At 26.4% G+C, this 22,811-nt stretch overlaps 2 protein-coding genes across 3 annotated transcripts in view; one reads left to right on the top strand and one right to left on the bottom strand.

Moving 5' to 3' along the window:
- Positions 1-298: 298 nt before the first annotated feature.
- LOC107165244 (pickpocket protein 19-like) overlaps positions 299-22,811 on the bottom strand; it is a 28,559-nt gene continuing 6,046 nt past the window's right edge. For both annotated transcript variants that reach the window (XM_089226288.1, XM_089226287.1), the window contains 11 exons: positions 17,460-17,605; positions 17,012-17,145; positions 14,526-14,720; positions 14,252-14,423; positions 13,355-13,500; positions 11,063-11,234; positions 7,216-7,492; positions 6,986-7,042; positions 3,965-4,082; positions 2,678-2,775; positions 299-933 (listed from right to left, as the gene is read on the bottom strand). In XM_089226288.1, the coding sequence (XP_089082414.1) occupies positions 788-933; positions 2,678-2,775; positions 3,965-4,082; positions 6,986-7,042; positions 7,216-7,492; positions 11,063-11,234; positions 13,355-13,500; positions 14,252-14,423; positions 14,526-14,720; positions 17,012-17,127 (1,497 nt within the window). In that variant the 5' untranslated portion in view covers positions 17,128-17,145; positions 17,460-17,605 and the 3' untranslated portion in view covers positions 299-787. The remainder of the gene's footprint in view (positions 934-2,677; positions 2,776-3,964; positions 4,083-6,985; positions 7,043-7,215; positions 7,493-11,062; positions 11,235-13,354; positions 13,501-14,251; positions 14,424-14,525; positions 14,721-17,011; positions 17,146-17,459; positions 17,606-22,811) is intronic.
- On the top strand, positions 18,122-22,180 carry LOC107165243 (uncharacterized). The gene is made up of 5 exons (XM_015513396.2): positions 18,122-18,174; positions 20,432-20,576; positions 20,685-20,825; positions 20,929-21,207; positions 22,031-22,180. The coding sequence occupies exons 1-5, from the start codon at positions 18,122-18,124 to the stop codon at positions 22,094-22,096; spliced, it is 684 nt and encodes a 227-aa protein (XP_015368882.1). The 3' UTR covers positions 22,097-22,180.

Raw genomic sequence — 22,811 nt, forward strand, 5'->3', positions numbered from 1 at the left:
CTCAGTTGTAACATATATAATATATATTATATAATGTATATATGTTAAATAGAATAAAATATTTAATATTTGATTATATTTTTAATTGGTAAAAGTACAACGTTTGAATTTATTATTCTCTATTGGCAAATATAAATTTATTTACAACAAAAAATCTGTAATGCATGCTGTAAAGGAATTTATTGGATTTTAATCATTTAACTATACCTGATCGACTTTGATACAACATTAAATTATTCCATCGTAGTTCAATGGATATTTTTCAAACCATAGTCTTTAAATTTATCTATAGATATCGTAAATAAATATTTTTTTCCGTGATAAAATATATTATGCAAATAGATATTATCTATTCATCATTATTATAACATAATTAAAACTTCATAAAATCAAAATAAAGACAAATTTATAGAATTTATACAAGTATTCAAACATAATATAGCAACTGCTGTGATTGGACGTTTCAGAAGTCCAAGACCATTCAGAGTTTTAGTTTGTCAAATACAAAATTTAATTTTCATTAAACACCTCTATATATTTATCATGCCTATATTTCGAACATACATTTAAAATTTTAAATCTATAAAACCAAACTAAGCGCAAAAACTCAACATCGTTTATCACCGTCCTATGATAAGGTTTAAATGTACCTATTTTATACATTATACGACTATTCTATGTATATTTTAATAACTAATATAACTTAAATCTATAAATTAATTCAGAAAAAAATTATTTTGAAACTATATAATTGTTTTCAAATAAAAATCTACAAGAACAGATAATTTCAATTCATGAAACGTTGGACGATTTTGTTTCGATGTCGACGGTTCAACCAATAGTCATACAAACGAAACGTCATGAAATTTATGAATTCAACGCCACTGATTAATGACGCCCCGAGAAAAAGTCCGCAGACTCCTCCGTAGCCGACTAGAAACAAATAAAAAAAAAAAAATCTTAGATCAAACAATTTATCTTACTTAAGCTTATATAATAATATATACAATATTATATCTGGACTTTGCCAAAAATTAACGAACATCAAATACGGGCATAGGGTGCATTAATCTATACATATGACTTATAAGAACACTTAGAAAATACAATAGAGATGGGCAATCCACTGGTGGTATATTGGTTATAACACTACATATAACTTTGTACATACTCGATACAAAAGTAATTTAAATCACTCTCTAAATTTTTCTGATATTTTTAAAAAATAATCTCCGAACTTTTATCGTATAGTTTTAGAATTTATAAGCTACAAACACAATTATGTTTACATTTATTTTTGATATACATTTAAATAAAAAACAATAAATTCTCGGCTAGTCTATTACCATATTAAATTCATAAGCTAATTTAAATTTTATTTTCTGTAACTAATGGCAACTCCATAAATATACTGAACGAATTTTATATGTGAGCTTATTTATAGAAATCTTGAAATCTACATAGAAGTTGAATACGCATAGAAAAAATAGTTTTAATTTATATGATTTCATTCCATTGATTTAGTATTTGTTTTATTTTATTGATTATAAACATCAGAAACTATAATAGTCATTAGTATTTTGTTAGGATATTATGGTTTGAGAAGTTCGCGTATGTGGGTCGATAATACGTCATTAAAACCCGGGTATCATACGTTTTAATACGTACCCTATCAGAGAACGATGCCGGCCGACACTTGACCTCAGAACAAGTTAATAACTGAGGCCAACCACCGAGCCACACCAGCAAGACCATCAATGTTAATAGATATCATAATTTAAATTTCCTAAAATATCATTAGTTTTAAGGAAAATGTATTATATTAACGAAATATTAATATAATATTTCATCATTTTTTTTTCTTTATTAAAATTTTGCTAACATTAATCAACTAAATATAGGTTTATAGATTTAAGATTCTTAAAATTTTTATATTAGATATCATTAGATACAAGATTATTAGATAATAGTATAACAGAGTTCAATAATAGGTTTTTACACTATTTTAACAGTATTTACATTATTTTACTATAAAGAATTCGTTACATTCTTTTTTTTCGATTCAACAACTATAAAATTAGTATTGAATAAATTACAGATTCCTTTTAACTTTTACAGGCTTAAGATTGGTTACATACAAGATACAACAGGTGCGATTAATAACGTATTTTTTTTTTATCTAAATTAAATTTATCTTGTTAGTTTGTTAATAATCCTTGTTATTTTTGTATTTATCAGTTGTAATGTAATATCTCTTCTTCGTCAATTAAACTTATTTGCTACTATAACATTTTATGCTAATTTGTTTTACGTATTCTAATCAATTAATAGATTTTTTGAAATAATTTTCTAAAACATTCGTCTAAAAAAATTATTTATTTATGGTGTCTTTTTGCTAAATATTAATAATATTTTTCTTTGTTGAATGTATTGTTAAGTCTGATTCTTATTTTTTGTAATATTTTCTCGATAACTAGGTACGCGTTTGAAGGTCATGAGTGCAATTATTGGCTGTTGTATACACGTATATTTCCGGATATCTGTAAGAATTTTTTTGTCTGCGGAAGAGTCTACATCGCTGTTAGGTACGTCCACCGTTCTTTTGAATTGAAATAGTATTTTAATAAAACAATAATGAGGTAGCTAAATTTAATATTATATATTATTTCATATTCACCTAGAGCATTCATAAAGTCGAACACTAAATCCGTTTCGTACAGAAAACACGTAGACCTGTGAAAGAAAACGTCAATGGTAATTTGGTCGGCTCTCGATCTGAAAACAGTAACAAAAGTTCATTTTGGACTCATTTAACAGAAGAATTATTATATTATTATCATTATCGAACGAAGTAAAATATTTCCGTGTGAACAGGGAGTAATACATGCAAAAATATTAGATTGCTAATAAACATAATATTGTTGATTTATCATTATGAAATTACCACCGCTTTATAAAAAATTAAATAGACGAAAACAACGTCTATAATAAAATTATGAATCATATTTTTGAAAACATTCCGGTCGATTTTTCCTCTCGTAAATGTGCTTAGATTCGGTTGAATAATATAATATCTAGGAAGTGATTTAATCACATGAGAGCTGAGATGCTCATTATAATATCATACTATTTGAATATCGAGCCATTTTTTTTCGTTTTTTGAGAGGCACAAAATTAAAAACCATCTACTGAAGTTATAATAAGTTGCATTGTCAAGACGCAATAAGAATATTATTTTATGCAACGTATTGTGTGTACCGATAAAAGCTTTACGTAAAAACTATCATCATCATAATATAGAATGTTATTATATGACCGTGAGGGCTTTGATATTGTTACGAATCCATTCTTCTCTTTTGTATAAAATATTTTTAGGCTCTATGAAGGTACAAAAATTCAAACATATGATACGTGATTTAAGCTTTGACCTGTATTATTTTAAAGTTGAATTTCGTACTTCAAAACTTATTTTTTTAAACTTTGTTTTTCATTTTAAAGTCATTGTTTTAAATTTCCTATTTTTGACTTTTGTACGCTCTGTATAAATGTGTAGGAAAATAAAAATTGTTCCTATTGGTTTAGATGAGTTAATATAAAAATGTATACATTTTTTTCTTCGTAATGCCTATCAAATAAAAATACAAATAAACTCACTTTACTGTGCAGAATTTACTAGTAGTATTCATTATGTTTTTAACATGATTTTGCATTCATAACTCAATAATAATGTGATAATATTATATTATTTCTGATTTGTATGAGCCTTAAAAGATTTTTTTATAGATGATAAGTTGAATTACGAGTGATAAATTGTGAATATGTATAAAATCATTATATGCTCATGCATACGTATTTTATTATAGATAGGTATCATTTGATTGAATGTCAAAAACAGAATTGATTTCTAAAAAATCAGACATTTGATAATATATTGAGTGTTTTGTGGAAATAAGAAAATGCTCACGTTTCATTTAATACGACAATGTTAGACTTATACTTTTGGCTGCGACAATCACCTGGACATTTGCATCTTAAATTCGTGGATAAATTTTTGTCACGATCCACGATATTAATGAAACTTGCTGAAAACGACGTTCAAAAAATTAATTTTTGTGAAAATATTATATTATATTATAATAATTATATATATTATTATGTCTTATATTAGACAGGGAAATCACCAATATTACAATTATTAAAATATGAAACAATTTATAACACCAAAAGATTTTGTCTTAACACCTTAAATACCACGTTGTACCAGATCGTTTATTGATAACTACGTAAAAGTGTGATTTTCAGATGTTTAAAAATGTCAAATATTTAAATTAATAGGCTCGAAATTTCATTAGGTGCGTTTGTAATCATAATATTTTTAGATTCTGGTTCTCAAAATTATGCCTCAAATTAATTGTTTTATCATTTTATATTTTGTTCAGGGTGAGGAGAATTTTACAAAAATGCTACCTAAATCCGACCTTACAGATATAATCATATAATATATTCAATACAATTAATATTCACGAAATGATCTATTGATACTAATCCACACTAATCTTTTTTTAAATAGATTTTTGTATTTAAAAAAAAGAATGTTGAAGTATCATCGAAGCAATATAATCAATTATTCCACTCTGCTATAGTAAATTAGTAACATAGTAATAACTAATATTACTGTACCCGGACTGTGAGAATAAATATTTTTGGAAAACACATTAATCAAAAAAATTAATTGAGAAGAATTACCAGTTGGTAAAGAATAGATGAACAGTCGTTTGAAAATAAAAAAATTAGGATAGTTATTGTCTGATTAATTAATAATTTAGGATCAGTATAGTATAATATAATTATAATATAGACGAATTATAGTCATAGCCTTAGTTATAGATTTTAAAATCGCTCAATAAGTCACAAATTTGTAATAAAATGTTTATAACATCAATTATATATAACCTATACAAGATCGATGTTATCTTTTAATTTTATTGATTTTCATGACTATTTTTCTAACCTAATTACATATAATATACTCGATTTATTTGAGACTTGTCTCCAATTTCACGTAATACAAATAGTTATTAAAAAAATAACATAAATTTTATCAATCGACGACCAAGTCAAACACAATTTTTTTCAATTTATACTATCGATATTTTTAAGTCTAGGTTAAATCGTAGAATCCGAGGACAACCACTAATAGAGATTGAACAATTCTCTATAATCCAAATAACTATACAGATCAACTTCGAACCCTATACTGACCTTCGACTGCAGGGAATCAGGTTTTTAAGGTTTGAATCAATTATTCCAAGTACTTGATTTGTAAACTAATGTAAATTTTTTACAAAATTTTTAATTTGATACACATTTTTAAGATCAACACAAACTAAATATATAAAAAATTCCTGTTTTCTTGATAACATCGACCTTCGGGAATTTAAAATGTTGTTTTACTAAACACTCAATTTATCTACGACTAAACGAAATCTTCTAAATCATATATCTTCACCGAGATAATTGAAAATTGTATTCCTTTGTTATTTATTACAAATTTACAGAAAATAACTAACCTACTTGGACATCTGGTTTAAACAAACAAAAATTTAAAAATAATAGCGTCAAAATTCATTTTAACTAATGTTTTTTTGTTTTTTTTTTTTTTTTGCTGGTTTATATGAAAAGTACTGTAATTTTATTTTTTACAACATTTTAAACCAAAAATTTATAAATAAAAAATACATCTAAATTATGTTTGAAAATGGTTTTTAAAATGCTTCAAAAATAAAGGATATAACCTGACAGATATCAGTACGATTGAATATGCTTAAAAGCGAAACAATGAAATAACCACCGATCCAAAAAACAATACCTACTATTGTGAGCAAAATTCACTTTCTATTTATGAGTATAATTGATGTATTTCATGTTCAAATTTAAAAATTCAAGTAAAGGTTCGTATTCAAATTATACAAAAATTGATGATTATAGTTATATTTGATATCAATAACATATTGGCGTATTAATTTTAATTTCATATTCAAATATTATGAGTTTACCTATTTTCATTATTATCATTGAAAACAAATCTTTTTCTTTGTATTTATGTGAATAAACATTTGATGGATTCTGCAGCAATATACATTTTCAAACAATAATAGGTTATATACAAACTTAAAATTTGGATTAGGTACTATAATATAGAATTATATATTTTTGAAACTATACAGATGTAACAAGAAAATCTGACAAATTAAATAATTTTTGTTCTAATCAATATTTAAATTTTTAGACTTTTGAATTTTGTGCAACTGGTATTCTTTATTTTTATTTTTCAATACTGAAAAAAAAAATTAAATCTGATAAATTGTTTGTGAAAAGTTTTATTCGTAAATATGGATTTCTGAAAACTCTTGGCTATAAATATATATTATATTTAATTCATGTAGTTTTTTTATAATTTTTAAATATATCAAAATTTTTTGAAGTAAATCATTAATTTATTTATTAGTACATTTTTAAAATAATATTTAGATTTTAATAAGTATCTACTTAAAACATCTCATGAAATATTTAAAAAAGCTTATAGTTTTTGAATTCAAAATGTTTTTTACAACTTTATCAACTTTACTTCTCAAAAATGACATGGTAAAATATTGTAAAAATTAAACTATATGACTTAAATGCCTAAATGTTTTTACAACTGAAAATGTACTAAAATTCAGATTTACAAACCAGATTTTTTATTTTCAGCATTAAAAATAAGAAAAATATTGTCATTTTCAATGATAATAATCAATAAGGTATCGACGTTAATGACCATTCTTAATCGTATTTTTATTTACACTTTGAACAATATTGATGGTATAAGGAAAAAACTACTGTACACAATAGTATATTATCATCAGTATATGAAAAAGCTAGAAGCGACCAGTTTATATATTATATAACGCATAAATAATACGCGTTTGACTGTAACAATAATTACATGAATGTTCAGCCAAGCATACGAGTCCTTCTACGTTGCAATCGGGATAAGGAAGATCTGAAATCAACAATAATAATATTATTATTTTATTATTTCCGAACCAGCATTGATCGTTTTAGGTATTCGTCTGGCTTAATACCCAATAAACCAGAAATATATCGTCACAATGTCGCAATAATGGTATAGATACCGCAGTGCATAAGATAGCAATTTTAGTTTTTTTTTCTTACCTTTTTCGTAGTGAAAATAATAGAAACTCGGCACGCACTTACAATCGTGAAACATAAACCGTTGGTAACAGTTGAACAAACAGTTTGACGTCAAATAACCTCGGCCCAAATAGGTCTTTTCGTCGGGGTACAGACAGTGTCTCTTTTCGGGTTTGACGCGTATGAGACGTTTCGTCGGAATTACTTTATCGCCCCATACTTTTATGTAGCCACTAGTACCTTTGGCCACCATCATTCCTCGATCGATCGGCAAGGCGCTAGGATCCCTAATCATAACCTGAGGACGAAATTTAATAAATAAATAGGAAATCATATTGCAATTCTCAATAACGCGCACGCCGCAGGATTATACATACGGATTTTCGAAATGTTCAAACAGTGTTAAAATTATTATTATTGATAAAATGTTATTAGGTTTAACATACAAAATATTGAAACTCATTAAAGACGTATATATTTAAAATAAAAAAATGTAATTTGTTAATATTTTGATAATAATGGTTAGAAGTTACGTGTTAAAAATAACACTTAGGTATATTAGTATATGGCTTGAACTTGATTACACGTGCATATTTTGTTTTATTGGATCAATTAATTTAATGGTTAATAAAATAACGAGTTTTATAAATGTTTTCGGTACATACATAATGATTAATATCATGAAATGTTTGTTTTTAAATTCATGGCCAACAATTTACTTTATACTCCGAAACTTGAACTATTTACTCTACAAAGCCAAACATTTTACCTATTGAAAAATTGATTTTGTCGAATAACCAGATGTAGTATTTTTCATTCTGTACATATGTGATAATATTATGCACAACTCAGATCAAGTTTGGATAGCTATTCAAATTTCAAATTGCTTCTTAATATAGATTTGTTATGCCTCTGTGAATCACAAAATGTTTCACCTCCGTTGGCGTATATTTAGGTATGTTGAAGCAATAATGTGCATTGAAACTGCAGTTTTCAAGATAAGTACATTTTTTTAAAAAGAATCTTAAAATTCATGGATCATTGGCTATGTTTTGAAACATGCAAATTGATCATTTTATGTCACTATTAATCACTGTTTGTAATACGAAAGTAATTATTTAATTATTTAAATACTATTAATATTATTAATGTTATATTTGATTATTTAATAATAAATAACACCCACAAATGATAAAGGCATACAGTAAGTTAAGTAAATTATTAATAAAACAATTAGATATACCAAAGTACAATTAATTTAATAACTGCCATTTCAATTTGTTTATTAAATCAGAATTAAAACCAAAACTGATCATTTATACCACGGAACAATTCACACTATCCGTTGAGCTGGTATAGACTCAAAATTTAATAATTTATAACAACAAATATATATATTATTAATTAATACTATAAATATAAATATAATATAATAAACACAATATTTTCAGAAAACTTTTATCGATCTACCATAATACTTTGGCACTTTGATGATACTTTAACATCAAAGACTTAGTGATACAGGTTGACAGGCTATTTTTCTCAGAATCGTTTTACGTATCTAAACAATGAAATTATATCATTTATTTCAAGTTTTACATATAAATTTTATTGGCCCACTCACTATACTGTGGGAGTTACAGTTTCCGCGAAAATTTTAAATGACCAATTCCACCAGCACCCGTTTCCGCCAATTTAAAAAAGGTTCGATTCCCATTTCTGCCAATTTACCTACTATGGAATAATAATTATTATTATTATTCATAGTTCATAAATCCTAAGTATTTTGGTTGATTGTGGGTCGTTAAAATGTTTTAATTAATTTCAGTTCACTAAAACTACGTACACATGATGCGGTATTACATAAGGCAATGTTAGATACAAACGAGTGATAAGCGATAGTTGTACACATTAATCTACGATAATGTCAATTTTAAATGCACACATACATACAATATAATATGTTAGGTATCCATAAATACTGTATAATATTTATATCACTTAAATATGGAATCATTGTATATATATCGATAAGAAACCAGCACCCATATGTGATACTTACTACGTAATTCTATCAATTGAACATATCGTAATCACCAGCCCCAAATACACTGAAGCACATAAGATACTCCAAAATCCTGCATCACTCTATCAAGCCTTCAAAGATGAAAACACAACTGCAATCAGTACATTTTTCCATAATATAAACACTAGCTAAATATCCATTGTAAATAATAACTATAATAATGTAGTAAAATTTAATGTACACATATTATATTATATATATTTTCCTTTCTTTTTTTGTATACATTTAAATAAAAGTAGGCTAAAAATATGTGTTGTTGAAGCCTTAATAAACTTTAAAAAAAAAATCGATAAGATTGAAACCACAGTACAGATAAGAACATTTTTTATCCCATAAAATTACTGTATCTATTTATGAATAAGTACATTTACTTAATAATTGCACTTATTGAACCTTTTTAAATTGGCGTAAACGAGCGATGATGGAATCAGTCACTTCAAATTTTGGCGTAAACGGGCGATGATGGAATCAGTCACTTCAAATTTTGGCGGAAACGGTATATACATGCCCCTACTGTACAGCAGAGCGGTACGCAATTGCTAACCTTCTCATGAATATTTATAATTTGTATACATAGAAATAGAGAATGCTAAGCTTTGTATGTGAGCTACCCCTTAATTATAATTAAATGACATTGTATATAGATACATAAAAATAAACGTGTAATAATATGATTACCTATAAGTTATCATAGACATTTTTATAAGACTTATCATTTCAAGTAAAATCAATAATATTTTATCGATTGAATTATTACATGTGATTTAGGTACGTTTTATAAAAAGAATATTGAAAATGTACAAACATTAAAATTTAATATTTACACATACCTAGCCCATAAGTATCCTGATATGAATATTATTTATTATTCACCCTTCGTCAAAATAGATGAAAAAGTCTTTTGAAAATGTACATACAAAAAGTGTTAAGATGTCGTGCATAAAGTTTATAAAAATGGAAACGTTCGTAAATATCTTATAATATTATGTTTTACAAGCATACTTTACATTAGTAAAAATCGTAGTCTTTCAGAAGTTCAAAAACGTAACCTGAAATGTCATTAAAATTATGTAAAAGTTGATATCACATTTTTACACACGAACTAAATTTATTAATCTCTATACAATATTAGTATCAAATAATGAATGAGTCATCTGAGTCGGATATCATGATTCAAAACATAAACAGGGTGATTCACCAAAGCGTTCTTTATACGTGTGTTCAAATTCGTACGCGGTGTCGACCGGATAAAAGTGGTAAAAATAAATACTCAAGAATCTTAAAACATATTCATTAAGCCCATTTAAAATTCTAACAAACAAATAAAATAAAAAACTGAATTAGTAAAGACAACTGTGGGTGTGTATGCTTCGTAAATCATTCTGTATATTTATTATGGACTAATGGATTATTAAAGTGCCCAAACGTTCATTTGTAACCATAATCTTAATGATTCAGCTTATTAGACTAACTAAGTAATTAAGAACAGCTATATATAATTTTGGTTGTAAATTTGTAGTGTAACGTACAATTTCATATTTTTATTAAGAAAATATTTACGAACAATTTTGTTCGAAACGCAGTATCAGCGTCCAAAATGTTTTCCGTTATAACGACAGGGTTCATAGTTTTTAAGTAAACTACAGTTTATTATTATTAAATTTTACTAACTTAATAATATCGTTGGAATCTTGGAAATAAATACCCATACTCTATAGCATGCAGAAAACTACACACAGACACTTTTAACTGTATAACTATTAAATATTTGTGAGCTCTCACCACTATTCCACTCTTGGCATTTATGTAGGACGGAATCTTTTGAGCACGCATGGAAAACCACAATCCAGACCACGGACCACTTCCACCAGTTCTCCTAGGCCTCTTGAGCATTTCCCGATCGTCAATCCAGTAGTTATTTGTGTCCCCGTACATCCCGTAAAATTGCGTTTTTCTAGAACATATGAATATAGAAAACGTCTATCGCTAGTTAATAGATGATAGCAGAAATATATCTTATTGCTAACTAAAAACCAGATTCATTTGGACTAAAAATGACCATATCAAAATTTCAATAAGAAACAAGAAATTTGCGTGTTTAAATCATTATAGGTAATGACATATTTATTAAAGATAATAAAATTGCACTAAAAGAAAAATTACTTATAATTAACTAAAAAACGAATTTTCACATTTCTTTCAGAATTTCCAAAAACATTGGTTTCCAAGTACAAATTCAATTTCATACATCAAGAAAGTAAATTTTTAAATTTATATGTTTTGAATTAATTTTTATATGAGAATGTATAAAATTTGATAAAAATTTAGTTACAATTTATTCTATGAGAATAAAATATTATTTATTTTGCCATGACTTAGGTACATACACTTCTATTTTTATTATTATTTATTAAGTTTTTACCAATACAATTTTCAGAGTAAAAATAAAACATAAAAAGACGAATTATAGAATCATATGAATAATTATTAATAAGAAAAAGAATTAACTTAATAAAAAAAAACACAATTTTTAAATGTTAAAAGTAATTTAAGTACATTTTTTAGTGCATTAAAAAAATAAAAATTGTAATGAATGCCATAAATTGTATATTTTAGGACAGTTTTCTTTTTTTCAAAGCATTTTAATCCGTCCCCTATAGTTATAAGTTTATAACATATATAATTCATAACATTACTTGCAAAGACATTTGTTATAAATCTTAATAATTATTATTGTATAACATATAAATGCTACAGTAAATGATGTTATATCGGAAAATAACGTCAATAAACGTATGATATGGGATATGTTGATTATAAAATAATGTCTAAAGAGTAATGATAATTTGGTGATCGCTAAACTAATTGTGGTACTAATTAAAAACAATAACCAAAGAACTAAGAAGACTAAATCTTAGATGAACTCACAGACAAAATCCGGAACTTGGTATAGGTACTTATTACGATAAATATCCGAACCCTAAAATATGTAAAACAAAAAAGACTAAAATATAAATATATTTTTAGATGATTGTCAAGAAAATATTTATAATGTTTGTAAAAAGTCAAAAAAAATTTTTAAAAACAAGCTGAGAAAACGATAAAACTTCTAAAAAAAAATTCCACAGCTTGAAATAAGCACAACTCCAGTACGTGTAACTATACTGGACGTTGATAGAGCTCGTGGTACCCCACGAAATATATAGTAGTTGTCACTCAAGTTATACAAACTCTGTGGGTTAATTCTTAATGAAAAAATATATCATCAAAATTTAAAAGTAATTAATATTTTTTTTATAGGTATGGGACATAGTTTTCTTTAGTAGGTATACAATTACACATGCCAGGAAATAGCTGGATGAGAAGAGAAATTTTTAGACATGGACAATGTGATCAAATTCACAAATTGCAGACAGTTGACACTGAGGAAAGCAACTAGTAATAGTTCTGTTGTAAGCTTCAAGGGTACCAGTGTTGCTATTGGAAAATTGGTTGAAACAGTGAATGTTGTGCCTTTCGTGGGACTGAAAAATTATGTTATAGTAAATGTCATAGCAGTACAACTTGTAAAAATAAATTAATATAATAACAATGCATTTTTTCTATTTTTAAAAATACCTAGGTTGGTACATAATTTTTCAAATTGCAATATTTGAGGTTCACGTGCATATCTAGTCTAGAACATCAATTACCTGTATATTTGGTAATTAACGTGATTTTTTAGTTTTTAACGATAATTACCTATGTATTTGATCAATTATACGTTAATAACCGGCGAATAACGTTAATTTCCAATTAACATCATTTACCGTACCATAAATATGATAAAATTTGAATACCATACATCTACAGTAGCTGTATAGCTCTACAGCTACTGTATCATGATGATTCGACTGCATAGTGCATATTTGAATTTAACGGCTACAATTTTTAACTGTATGTTGCAAATTTCAATTATTAATGTTACACAGTCAGATGTTTTACTGATATACTTCGTCTATCTCTATATAATATTACATCGACACCTCCACATCGATAATAATAAGTTATACTATTATATAAATTCTACCATACCGTTTACTGTATTCTGATACGTCTGAGTTGAAACTGTAACAGTAACCGTAGCAGGTTTTCTGGAGTTCGAAGAGATCACAACAGTTGTAGAAACTATTACGCCACCAGCACGGAGAGTCAAAAATTGTGTCGCACGGACGGACCGCCTAGACGTCAATTCAATACAGTCATTGGAATCATTTTGGAAGGTATACCCATTTACAGTGGCCAATCCCAATGGGGAGGCCTCCCCGATTGTTATGTTTAAAAAATCACCTTATTTGTGTCTTTGTCACTACCACTACAGCTATATTATTATTAATAACACCCCTCCACCTAAATGACGATTCTGGGCACATAACTGCACGTTTACCGCTTGTAAGTTAGCGAATACTAAGCGTATAATAATATAAAAATAGTACAAACATGCCATAACATTTGTTTTTTAATTGGTCAATCTGTATTACATATGTCAGTATAATTATTTTTTTTTTTTTCATAAAGTTTTTCATGAAGAACATTTAAATTTGAATATCTAACACAGATACGCAATTGATTAATGTCAAAGTTGCACACAATATCATGCTCAATACAATAGACCTTTAAAGCAAGTATTGAACAAAATTAACTATGCTATTTGTCATTAGTCTTTGTGTATAACGTTTTCTGATAATATATTAATTATTAATTTGAAAAGCTGGAATAATGCATAGGCACATTAAATCATCTATGATTGTAGTTGAAATTTGTTTAGTAGGTATCTAAAATGAATTTTTGAAGTTGTGTAAATATTTTTAAATAATATTAAAAATTATTTATACACATAAAAAAAATGTATATATTATTTACATTAGTATGTACTAAAATAATTTTATATATATATATATTATATTATCACATTTTATAAATAAACATCACCTTTAGAAGCATGTCACTGATGTTGAGTTTGTTGAGCTCTTCGTAATGTTTTTCGAATTTTTTTATTTCGATAAAATCTTCAAACAGTGGTAAACGGATCGTGGCCAAAGCCGCCATTATTTTGAACACAGCTTCATTGTACGAACCCGGCAGTCCGGAAGAGTTGTCATACCTCGAAACCCAACAACAAGACCGTTGTTATTTTTTTTTATTTTCAATAAATTTCGTTTCTCCAGATAATCTAGTATATTATTTTATTGTGTTGTACGCTTACAAGGTTTTGATAACGGGATCGTACACTCTGCTCGGTTCGCAAATGGTCACAGACGGAAACGGCGCGTCGGAGTACAAATAAGACGTGGACAATATAATGGTTTTAGTGAAACTGGACTCGTAGACTTTCCAGACTTCCAACACGCAGAATCCGGTGCCGAACAATGCGAGTGTGAACATCACCAGCCAAAACCGCCTGTCCGTGTAATATTTAATATTTTTATTCGAAACGGGACTGTTAGTATTTTTAATATCTGTAAGGCTCGGGTTAACGTACAACGCACTCATTATTTTAGAAAATCTAAAGATTTTAAAGATATTTTTTGTGCATGGTTTTAAGTCACTACGAAAACAAAAATATGAAAAGGAATTTTATTTTGTAATATTTGTCATCTTATAATTTTCAAGCATTTACGTTTTTGAACGACAACATACATTTTTTATTTCATATTCTTGAGCAAAATTTATTCAGAGTATTTCAGTCTATAAAAATCAAACCTTAGACAATAGTAATTAGTTATAAATTTATAATAAATGTTAAAAATGTTTACGATCAGAGTATTAAATCAACATTTTGCGGGATACGGTTCCATGTACCACTCCACTCCGTCAATCATCTAACTTTAAAATACTTTTGATTAATATTTTACAACATGTTCACAAAATTTCAAAATTTTCTATAGTCATATTTTATTATTATACTATATTATTATCATTGCTAGAAATTTAAATCGTCCTAATACAATAGATGATGGTTAATAATATAACTTTCGGAGTATCAGAACTTTAGATTTATCAAAGTGATCGTAATTACTAATTAGTAATTACAGTTTTGGAAATTATCCATTGTATTATATTTTCGTCAATAGGAAAGATGTGAAAATACCGTTATACTACTAACTTCAAAATTTGAAGTGCATTAAGTTCTTTAAAAAAGTAAAAAACTAAAAACATTGAGAATAACTACTCAAAATGTGGATTTTCCACACCACGAGGCACAATCGAATATAATTCTTTAGCCTAAACCTGCTAAACCAAATAAATAGCTAGTCTATATGAGTTTTAAAATATCAGATATGAAACTTGCAAGATGCCTAGAAATGTTGCAATAATCATATTATATGTAATATTAATTATTATGAATGTTCACAGCATTGATCAAATATTATTTGAGTACATAAAACCGGAAGTTCTAAAACTTTTATAGTCCTTGTTACCTGTTTTAACAATAAAATTTTTTGGGTACCCCTTCTCAGTTGGTAAACTAAAATATATGAAAAAAACTTAAACTTTTATTTAGTAACTTTTTAACCTGTGTAACTCAGTTACGCGTTATGCTTAAATAAAAGCAAAGGGCTATTGTTAATATAAATTTGTATTTCATTTAAAACTAACACTCGAACAATTTTAAAAACAAATGCACTTACCTACCCACGAATAAATTAGTGAGAAGGGCGAGGTTGTTTTTTGTTTGCATAGTTGATCAATATCGGCCATCGGGTTCTAACTTAGTACAATACAATCTTAAAGCATCATAAACATTTAATTTGTTTCTATATTTACTTTTAAGATAAGTTAAACTTGAAAAACCTTTTTCACATAAAAAAAGTGGTGGAAAACGCAACAAGAAATTGTATGGCGTTGTTTATTTCTTTCCAACACAGATTCAGAAATCTAACAATATAGTACCAGAATTTAAGTATTTGATTTTCATTGTGGGATCACACGAGACTTCAATGAGCTGCTCGTTTTCAAAATTATTCAATTTAGTGTCAATAGCATCAGCATCAAAAGGGTCATATTATATCTAGTCTTATTATATCTTTACAATAATTATAACAATTGCAACCATTTTTATACGAAAAAAATATTAATATCTACTAATTATTTGTTCTATTATAAATAGTAAATATAATGTATAAAATTTAACCAATAGCAATAAATAGCTGACCAACAAAATAAATTCGATATTGAAAAAATAAATCAAAACTAAATTTGCCAACTATATTATAGGTATGAAGTTTGGATATTTTAGTTTTTTTCGACGATCATTATTGGTTGACTAAATGTACGTTTTTTACATTATTGAAGTTTTTCATTTTAATAATTAAAAAATTTATAAAAAATATATAGGCACTACTCTTTATTTCTACTTTTTTAATTGATAATATTTTTATTTTTATTTTTATTTTAATGACTATAAGAAGGCTAAATAAAGTAAAATAAGATAATTCTTTTAAAAATTATAGTGCTTAAAATTTAGATGACAATATTTTAAAAGATTTAAAAAAATGAATGATTTTAGAAACACATACATTTCCCTAGAGGATCAGTATTTATTGATAAAACTATCAAGTGTATTATGTTTTAATATAACATTAAATTAAAACAAACCTAAAGATTTAGATAATTGCAGAAAATGTCTTGATAAAAACTGTTTAATGTCTATTAAAAAGCATGCTAAAATTATCTTTATTGAATGCTTACCGTTCACCGACGTTTTTAGCTCGTATTATGTGTTTTAACGCGTTGACGGAAATGTCTAGAAAATACTCTCTACTGAAATCTTTTAGTTTTTTCTTATGTTTCCGGCGTCGATCCATTTTTGTATGAGGAAAACCCTATTTATCAATAATCGCATGTAAATACGTATTTATAGACATTCAGTTTAATATAATATTATATTATATTTGCGGCCACAGAAAACAATATGTTAAAACCCAAAGACAAGTAAATATTATAACTTAAAAGCAATATTTTTAAAATGTAATTTTTTTTCTTAAATACTCATGTTGAAAAATAAACAATTTAGATTAATTTTTGGTCGAGTATAATGATAAAATTGTACATAATTGAAATTGATTTAAAAAATACCTGCAAAACACTATTTAGTGTACTTTATTTTCTACGTGCGCTGATACTGGCGATTAAATACCTGTTACTGCTTATATGGTGTCAAAAAGTTTTCAAAGTGTACAGCTTTATATCGCACGTCTATCATAAAGGCGTGTAAATTTCCGTATTGCTAAGCACTTTTGTCCAACAATGATGTAGTTCTCTCACTGTTATTTCTATGTCAAACTAGAAATATTCAAATTGAAATTATTGTATTATAATATTATTTTTTAAACACTTGTCACATATTGTATGATGATTAGGTATAATATCGTTTTGGTATAATGTATGTTGGTTTACCTCTAATAAATTACATGATAATGTTACAATTTTAATGTAGATAATGGTTGACTAAAACTTTTTGGATAATATTTATTTTTCGAGCACAGCGCACTTTTGCTCATCTATTCATCAATCACGCCAAATGTATTGGGGCTTATAAACTTTGGTAAATTCTATATTTTTGATATTTTAGAAACGATCTGAGATTGATATGTCTACAGCTGCGACAGTATAATAGATAATGTAATGTGTTAAATGAAAGGTATTTTTATTTGAATATAATATTGTTTCTATAACGATGTTTTTAATTAATATTTAGAACTAAAATAATGATTAGCCGTTTCTATAATTTTTAAGATTTTAAAATCAGAATTTCAAAAATTATTCTGAGTTTTGATAAACTTTAGTGCAATTCAGAAAATGACAAACAAAACGAAGGAAAAAAACAAGGAAAATATTTTGGAAATAGGATGGTAATATGAAATACCCAATTTTAAATCTACATTATAAAAAAAGCGGGTATGTCGTGGATTTCGCTCTGCTGTATAGTAGGTTACTGTAATGGATGGGATTAAATTTGAATGCAATGATAGGTATAATCATTATATAGGAAAAACGATTCTGAACGGAGATGATTTGTCAGTCAAGGGTATATTATATTTTAATATTGTCATATATTATATTTTGAAATAAATATTTTATTATTCAATTAAGTCGCATTTTGCATAAGGCATGGTTAATCAATTAGTGTAGTTATCATGTAGTTATCATAATTCATAATACCTTATATTATCATAGATATACGAATTCCTGGTTTGAGGATAAATCGTAATCATTACGCGATTCCATAAAAATTTAAAACTCAAACGCTCAAAACATTTTTCCTATAATGACACTTCAAATTTTCTCTATAGCTTTTTGAAGCAAAAATTATGGAAAACTTGTTGTTAAATTTTATAACCTTAGATATAAATACAACCAATATTATGAATTTTGAACTACAAAATAATTTGCAAATATTCATGGTTTTGACGAATTTTTGTCAATATTTGAAATTCAAATGCTAATAAAAATTTAATTTGAATTTCCGGTGGACATTTTTTTTGTGATAAAGATTGAAAAATTTGTAAGGAATCTTGTATTAAATTTTCAAATCTTAGATTTAAAAAGAAAATTTTTTATGAATTTCTAGCTTATAATAATTTGCGAATTTTCGTGATTTTTACGTATGTTGTCAAAATTTAAATTTAAATTCTTGTAAAAAAAAAATGTGACTATACATTTCTTGTATTTTTCAACTGATATTGTAAAAATATTGTAGGAGCCTTGTATTAAATTTTCAAATCTTAGGTATAAAAGGAAATTTTTTTATGAATTTCTAGAATAAAATAATTTACGAATTTTTGTGATTTTTGTGATTTTTACGTATGTTGTCAAAATTAAAATTTGAATGCATGTAATAAAAAAATGTGGCTATATATTTCTTTTATTTTTCAACTGCTATTGCTAAACTATATTATGAGCCTTGTATTAAATTCTCAAATCTTATAATTAAAAAGAAAAACTTTTATGAATTTCTATCTAAGATGATTTGAACATTGCCGTAATTTTTACGTATTAAGTCAATATTTTAACTTCAAATACTAATAAAAAAAAATTGTGCCTATGTATTCTTATAATTTTTTAATCACTATAAGAATAACTTATGAGGAACTTTGTATTAAATTTTCAAATTTCATTATCAAAATAGATAGGGCCAAAAAATTTTTATCGACACTTCAAAAAAAAATTTTCAGACAAATGGAAAATTTCAGTCGTCTATAAATATCTCAAAAACAGTCAAAATATTTTGAAAATTAAATCATGTAAAGAAAACGCCAACCTCAATAACTGATAAAATTTTCAAGTATCTGCGACTTATACTTTTTGAATAATAACAAATATTTAAAATCGTTTGAGGATAAATCGTTATCGTTACGCTATTTCGTAAAAATTTAAAATTCAAACGCACTTAAAATTTTTCCTATAATGATGCTTCGAGTTTTCTCTATAGCTACTTGAAGAAAAACTTATGGAAAACTTAGTGTTGTATTTTCAATCTTTAGTTATAAACGAAAAAAATTTTATGATTTTTCAACTTCAAAATTACTTGCAAATTTTCGCGTTTTCGACAGATTTCGTAAAATTTTGAACTATAAACGCTTATTAAAAAAAATTGTGACTTACGATTTTTAATTTTTTTTAGCTACAATAATAACAACTCATAAGAAACCATGTAAAATCGAAAATCTCAGTGGTCTATAAATAACTCAAAAAAAGTCGAAAATTTTTGAAATTTAAACTGTATATAGATATCACTAACATTAACATTTGGTAAAAATTTCAAGTATTTACAGTGATTATTTTTTGAATTACAAGCATATAAAAATATCAGTTTGGTCGAAAACTGGTTTTGCGTAAAAATTACCGTTTTTCTGTCATTTTTTTTTGTTTTTCTCGATTTTTTTGAAAACTGTTGGAAAATGTTTACTTATGACCTCTATAATGCACCAAGGATCTTCAGTTTTACATCGGAAACCACCCCCAAAGTTTGAAATCGAAGCATTATTTCGACAAGTTATGCTGTACACAGATACAAAAAAAAAAAAAACACACATCATTGTAAAATCAATACATTCATCACTTCGTTCAGAATCTAAACCGAGAACTATTCTAACAATATTTTAATAGGTATGGAGAATTAGACCGCTATTTATCGAATATAGTTCCAAATGGCATAGTAAAAATCAAAAATGGAAATAGCATGACACAATTCGGTTCAGAAATAAAAAATAACTATATGCGGGAGATGATGAAACAATTGAAGGAAATGATGGTAAATTATAAATATAAGTTTGGCTATGATCATAATATAATATATTATTTACTTAAGAATTTACCCAAATATATAAATACATTTATACTTAAATTTACATTATTATAGAAACAACAAAAAGAATTTGAACTTGAATTAGTGTTAAAAAACATAATGAATCCGTTAACAGCAAATAAATTTGTCCTAAATCATCCCGTCGTTGCCCAAAGGCTAAAGACAGAAAGATTAGATAAATTAAACAAAGAAAAGGTAAGACTTTTATCATATCACTTATCATATCACCAATTGTTTTCGAATGTATATTGAAAAAGAATATATAAAAATAACCAATTGAATTTTTGTAAAATAAAAGCCGAAAAAACACTATCCAGGGTCGTATGTCAATGAATTTGAAAAAGTTCAGTGCAACAATATTCCGTCAGAAGTTGAACGAATGGGCATAAAATTCAGAGAACTGGAATTCGGGGAAAGTTGTGTTTTCGATTATTACAAATACGGCAGAAATTTAAAACGAAAAATGAACGAACATGCCAAAAAAATAGGAATACACTTGCCACGATCAGACTTACAAGTCAAAATAAACGACTTTAACTTAAATACAATGACTAAAATGAATATAAACAATCTTAAAGTAAGCTATTCTCGTCAAATTAATAATGTACACGTAAATTACTCTTACATTATGATTGAAAGTGAGCTGAATACTTTTCATTATGACTAAATAGAGCCTTAATTAAGATACGATTATTGTCTAAATATAATAAATAAAGTATAATCTTAAACGCAATGAAAATATTTACTCCACAATACTTGCTGCATTTATTACAGTAGGGATATAAACATTAACACTATTCATAAAAAAAAAATAAAAAAATGGAGTGATTCGTCAGATTTCGTCATGACCAGCAACATTTATTTTTGCCGTTCAAAAGCAGCTTATTTCTTCGAAATAAATTCATGCAGATAGATTTAAAAATAACAAAGAATTCCGTATTTACATAAAATCATTTAGATACGTAGAAAAAAATTAGCACCAAGTCCAAATACTAGACCAAAATCCTAGTCTTTATACAGCAATAATATGAGAAAACATTTGGTAGTAATTTCTACAAATACAAATTAAGTGTACTTATTTCTATTCTTTTTCTGATTCATATAAGCCAATACGATACTATTCCGTTAAATCAATAAAAAATCATCAAAAACTTGTTTTTGTGTTCAACTATGTTTTTGTCAAAAATATAACTACATACCATATTTTTAACGCTTAAAAACTATTCATTTTACTCTACAGACTAATCATTAAGTGTTAAAAAAATTTTTTTTTTGGTTTCCTGGAAAGCTAAGTTTTTGGAGTTATATGAGCTTGCGGAACAGAAATATATATATTTGTATATAAATATATAATACATAATGTATATTATTAACACTTACGATTTTATTGATAACTGCAGGACCTCAAATTTTTCCATGAAATGGCAAACAGACTAATGAAAGAACCCTATCAAGGCTGTTTTTAGACCTCGAGACAGGAATGAGCACACGTCTATATATATGTACACCAAACTTAAATTTCAAATAATATCTTATCTTATCTAGTCAAAACTTCAAGAGTGTGTCATCTACAGACCATAATGCAACTTCTAATTCAATATTGAATAGCCTTCAATAAAATCAATAAAATGTATAAGTACCTGATGATTTTTTTCTTTTTTGCACAAGATAGTTTTAAGTAAAATATAACATATGAAATCAAAAGCCTATCGATTTTCTGCCAGTTGAAATTGTTTCTATTGTACTATAATAGTTGTAATTATATAATATGTTGATACCACTTCGAAAGACTGTTCAATGAAGGGGAATAAGGCAGAGTGTACATGATGGACTTCATAGACGAGGTGATACTAATTTTCTACTCGTATTACCATACAAATTAGATATTTTCATATTTGCATATACCTTTACCGACATAATGTAGATATTGAAATAAAAAATTAATAACGGTTTGAAAACAATCGATTTGAAAATAAAATAATTAATTTCCTCTATACTGGAACAATAAAAAGTCAATATATTATATGATATTTATGATTATAGTTTTTATTTAAAAAACGATATATTATTTCGTTACGGGCGGATCTGAAGGTATGTATATGCGCATTTTATGTACTATAAACACTGTAAAATGATATACATATGCATGGGTTCCGTATTTTCCTGAATTTAGAATTAAGT

This window comes from Diuraphis noxia, unplaced genomic scaffold, assembly GCF_037042655.1.
Source record: "Diuraphis noxia isolate RWA-SAM2 unplaced genomic scaffold, SU_Dnox_SAM2 contig0004, whole genome shotgun sequence".
In the NCBI taxonomy this organism is placed as follows: domain Eukaryota; kingdom Metazoa; phylum Arthropoda; class Insecta; order Hemiptera; family Aphididae; genus Diuraphis; species Diuraphis noxia.

Bases quoted from the DNA above. Each gene is read 5' to 3' on its own strand.
- LOC107165243 (XM_015513396.2), top strand. From the start codon at position 18,122: ATGACAAACAAAACGAAGGAAAAAAACAAGGAAAATATTTTGGAAATA. The intron at 18,175-20,431 runs GTAATATGAAAT...ATATTTTAATAG, and splicing joins AATATTTTGGAAATAGGATG to GTATGGAGAATTAGACCGCT. The intron at 20,826-20,928 runs GTAAGACTTTTA...GTAAAATAAAAG, and splicing joins ATAAATTAAACAAAGAAAAG to CCGAAAAAACACTATCCAGG.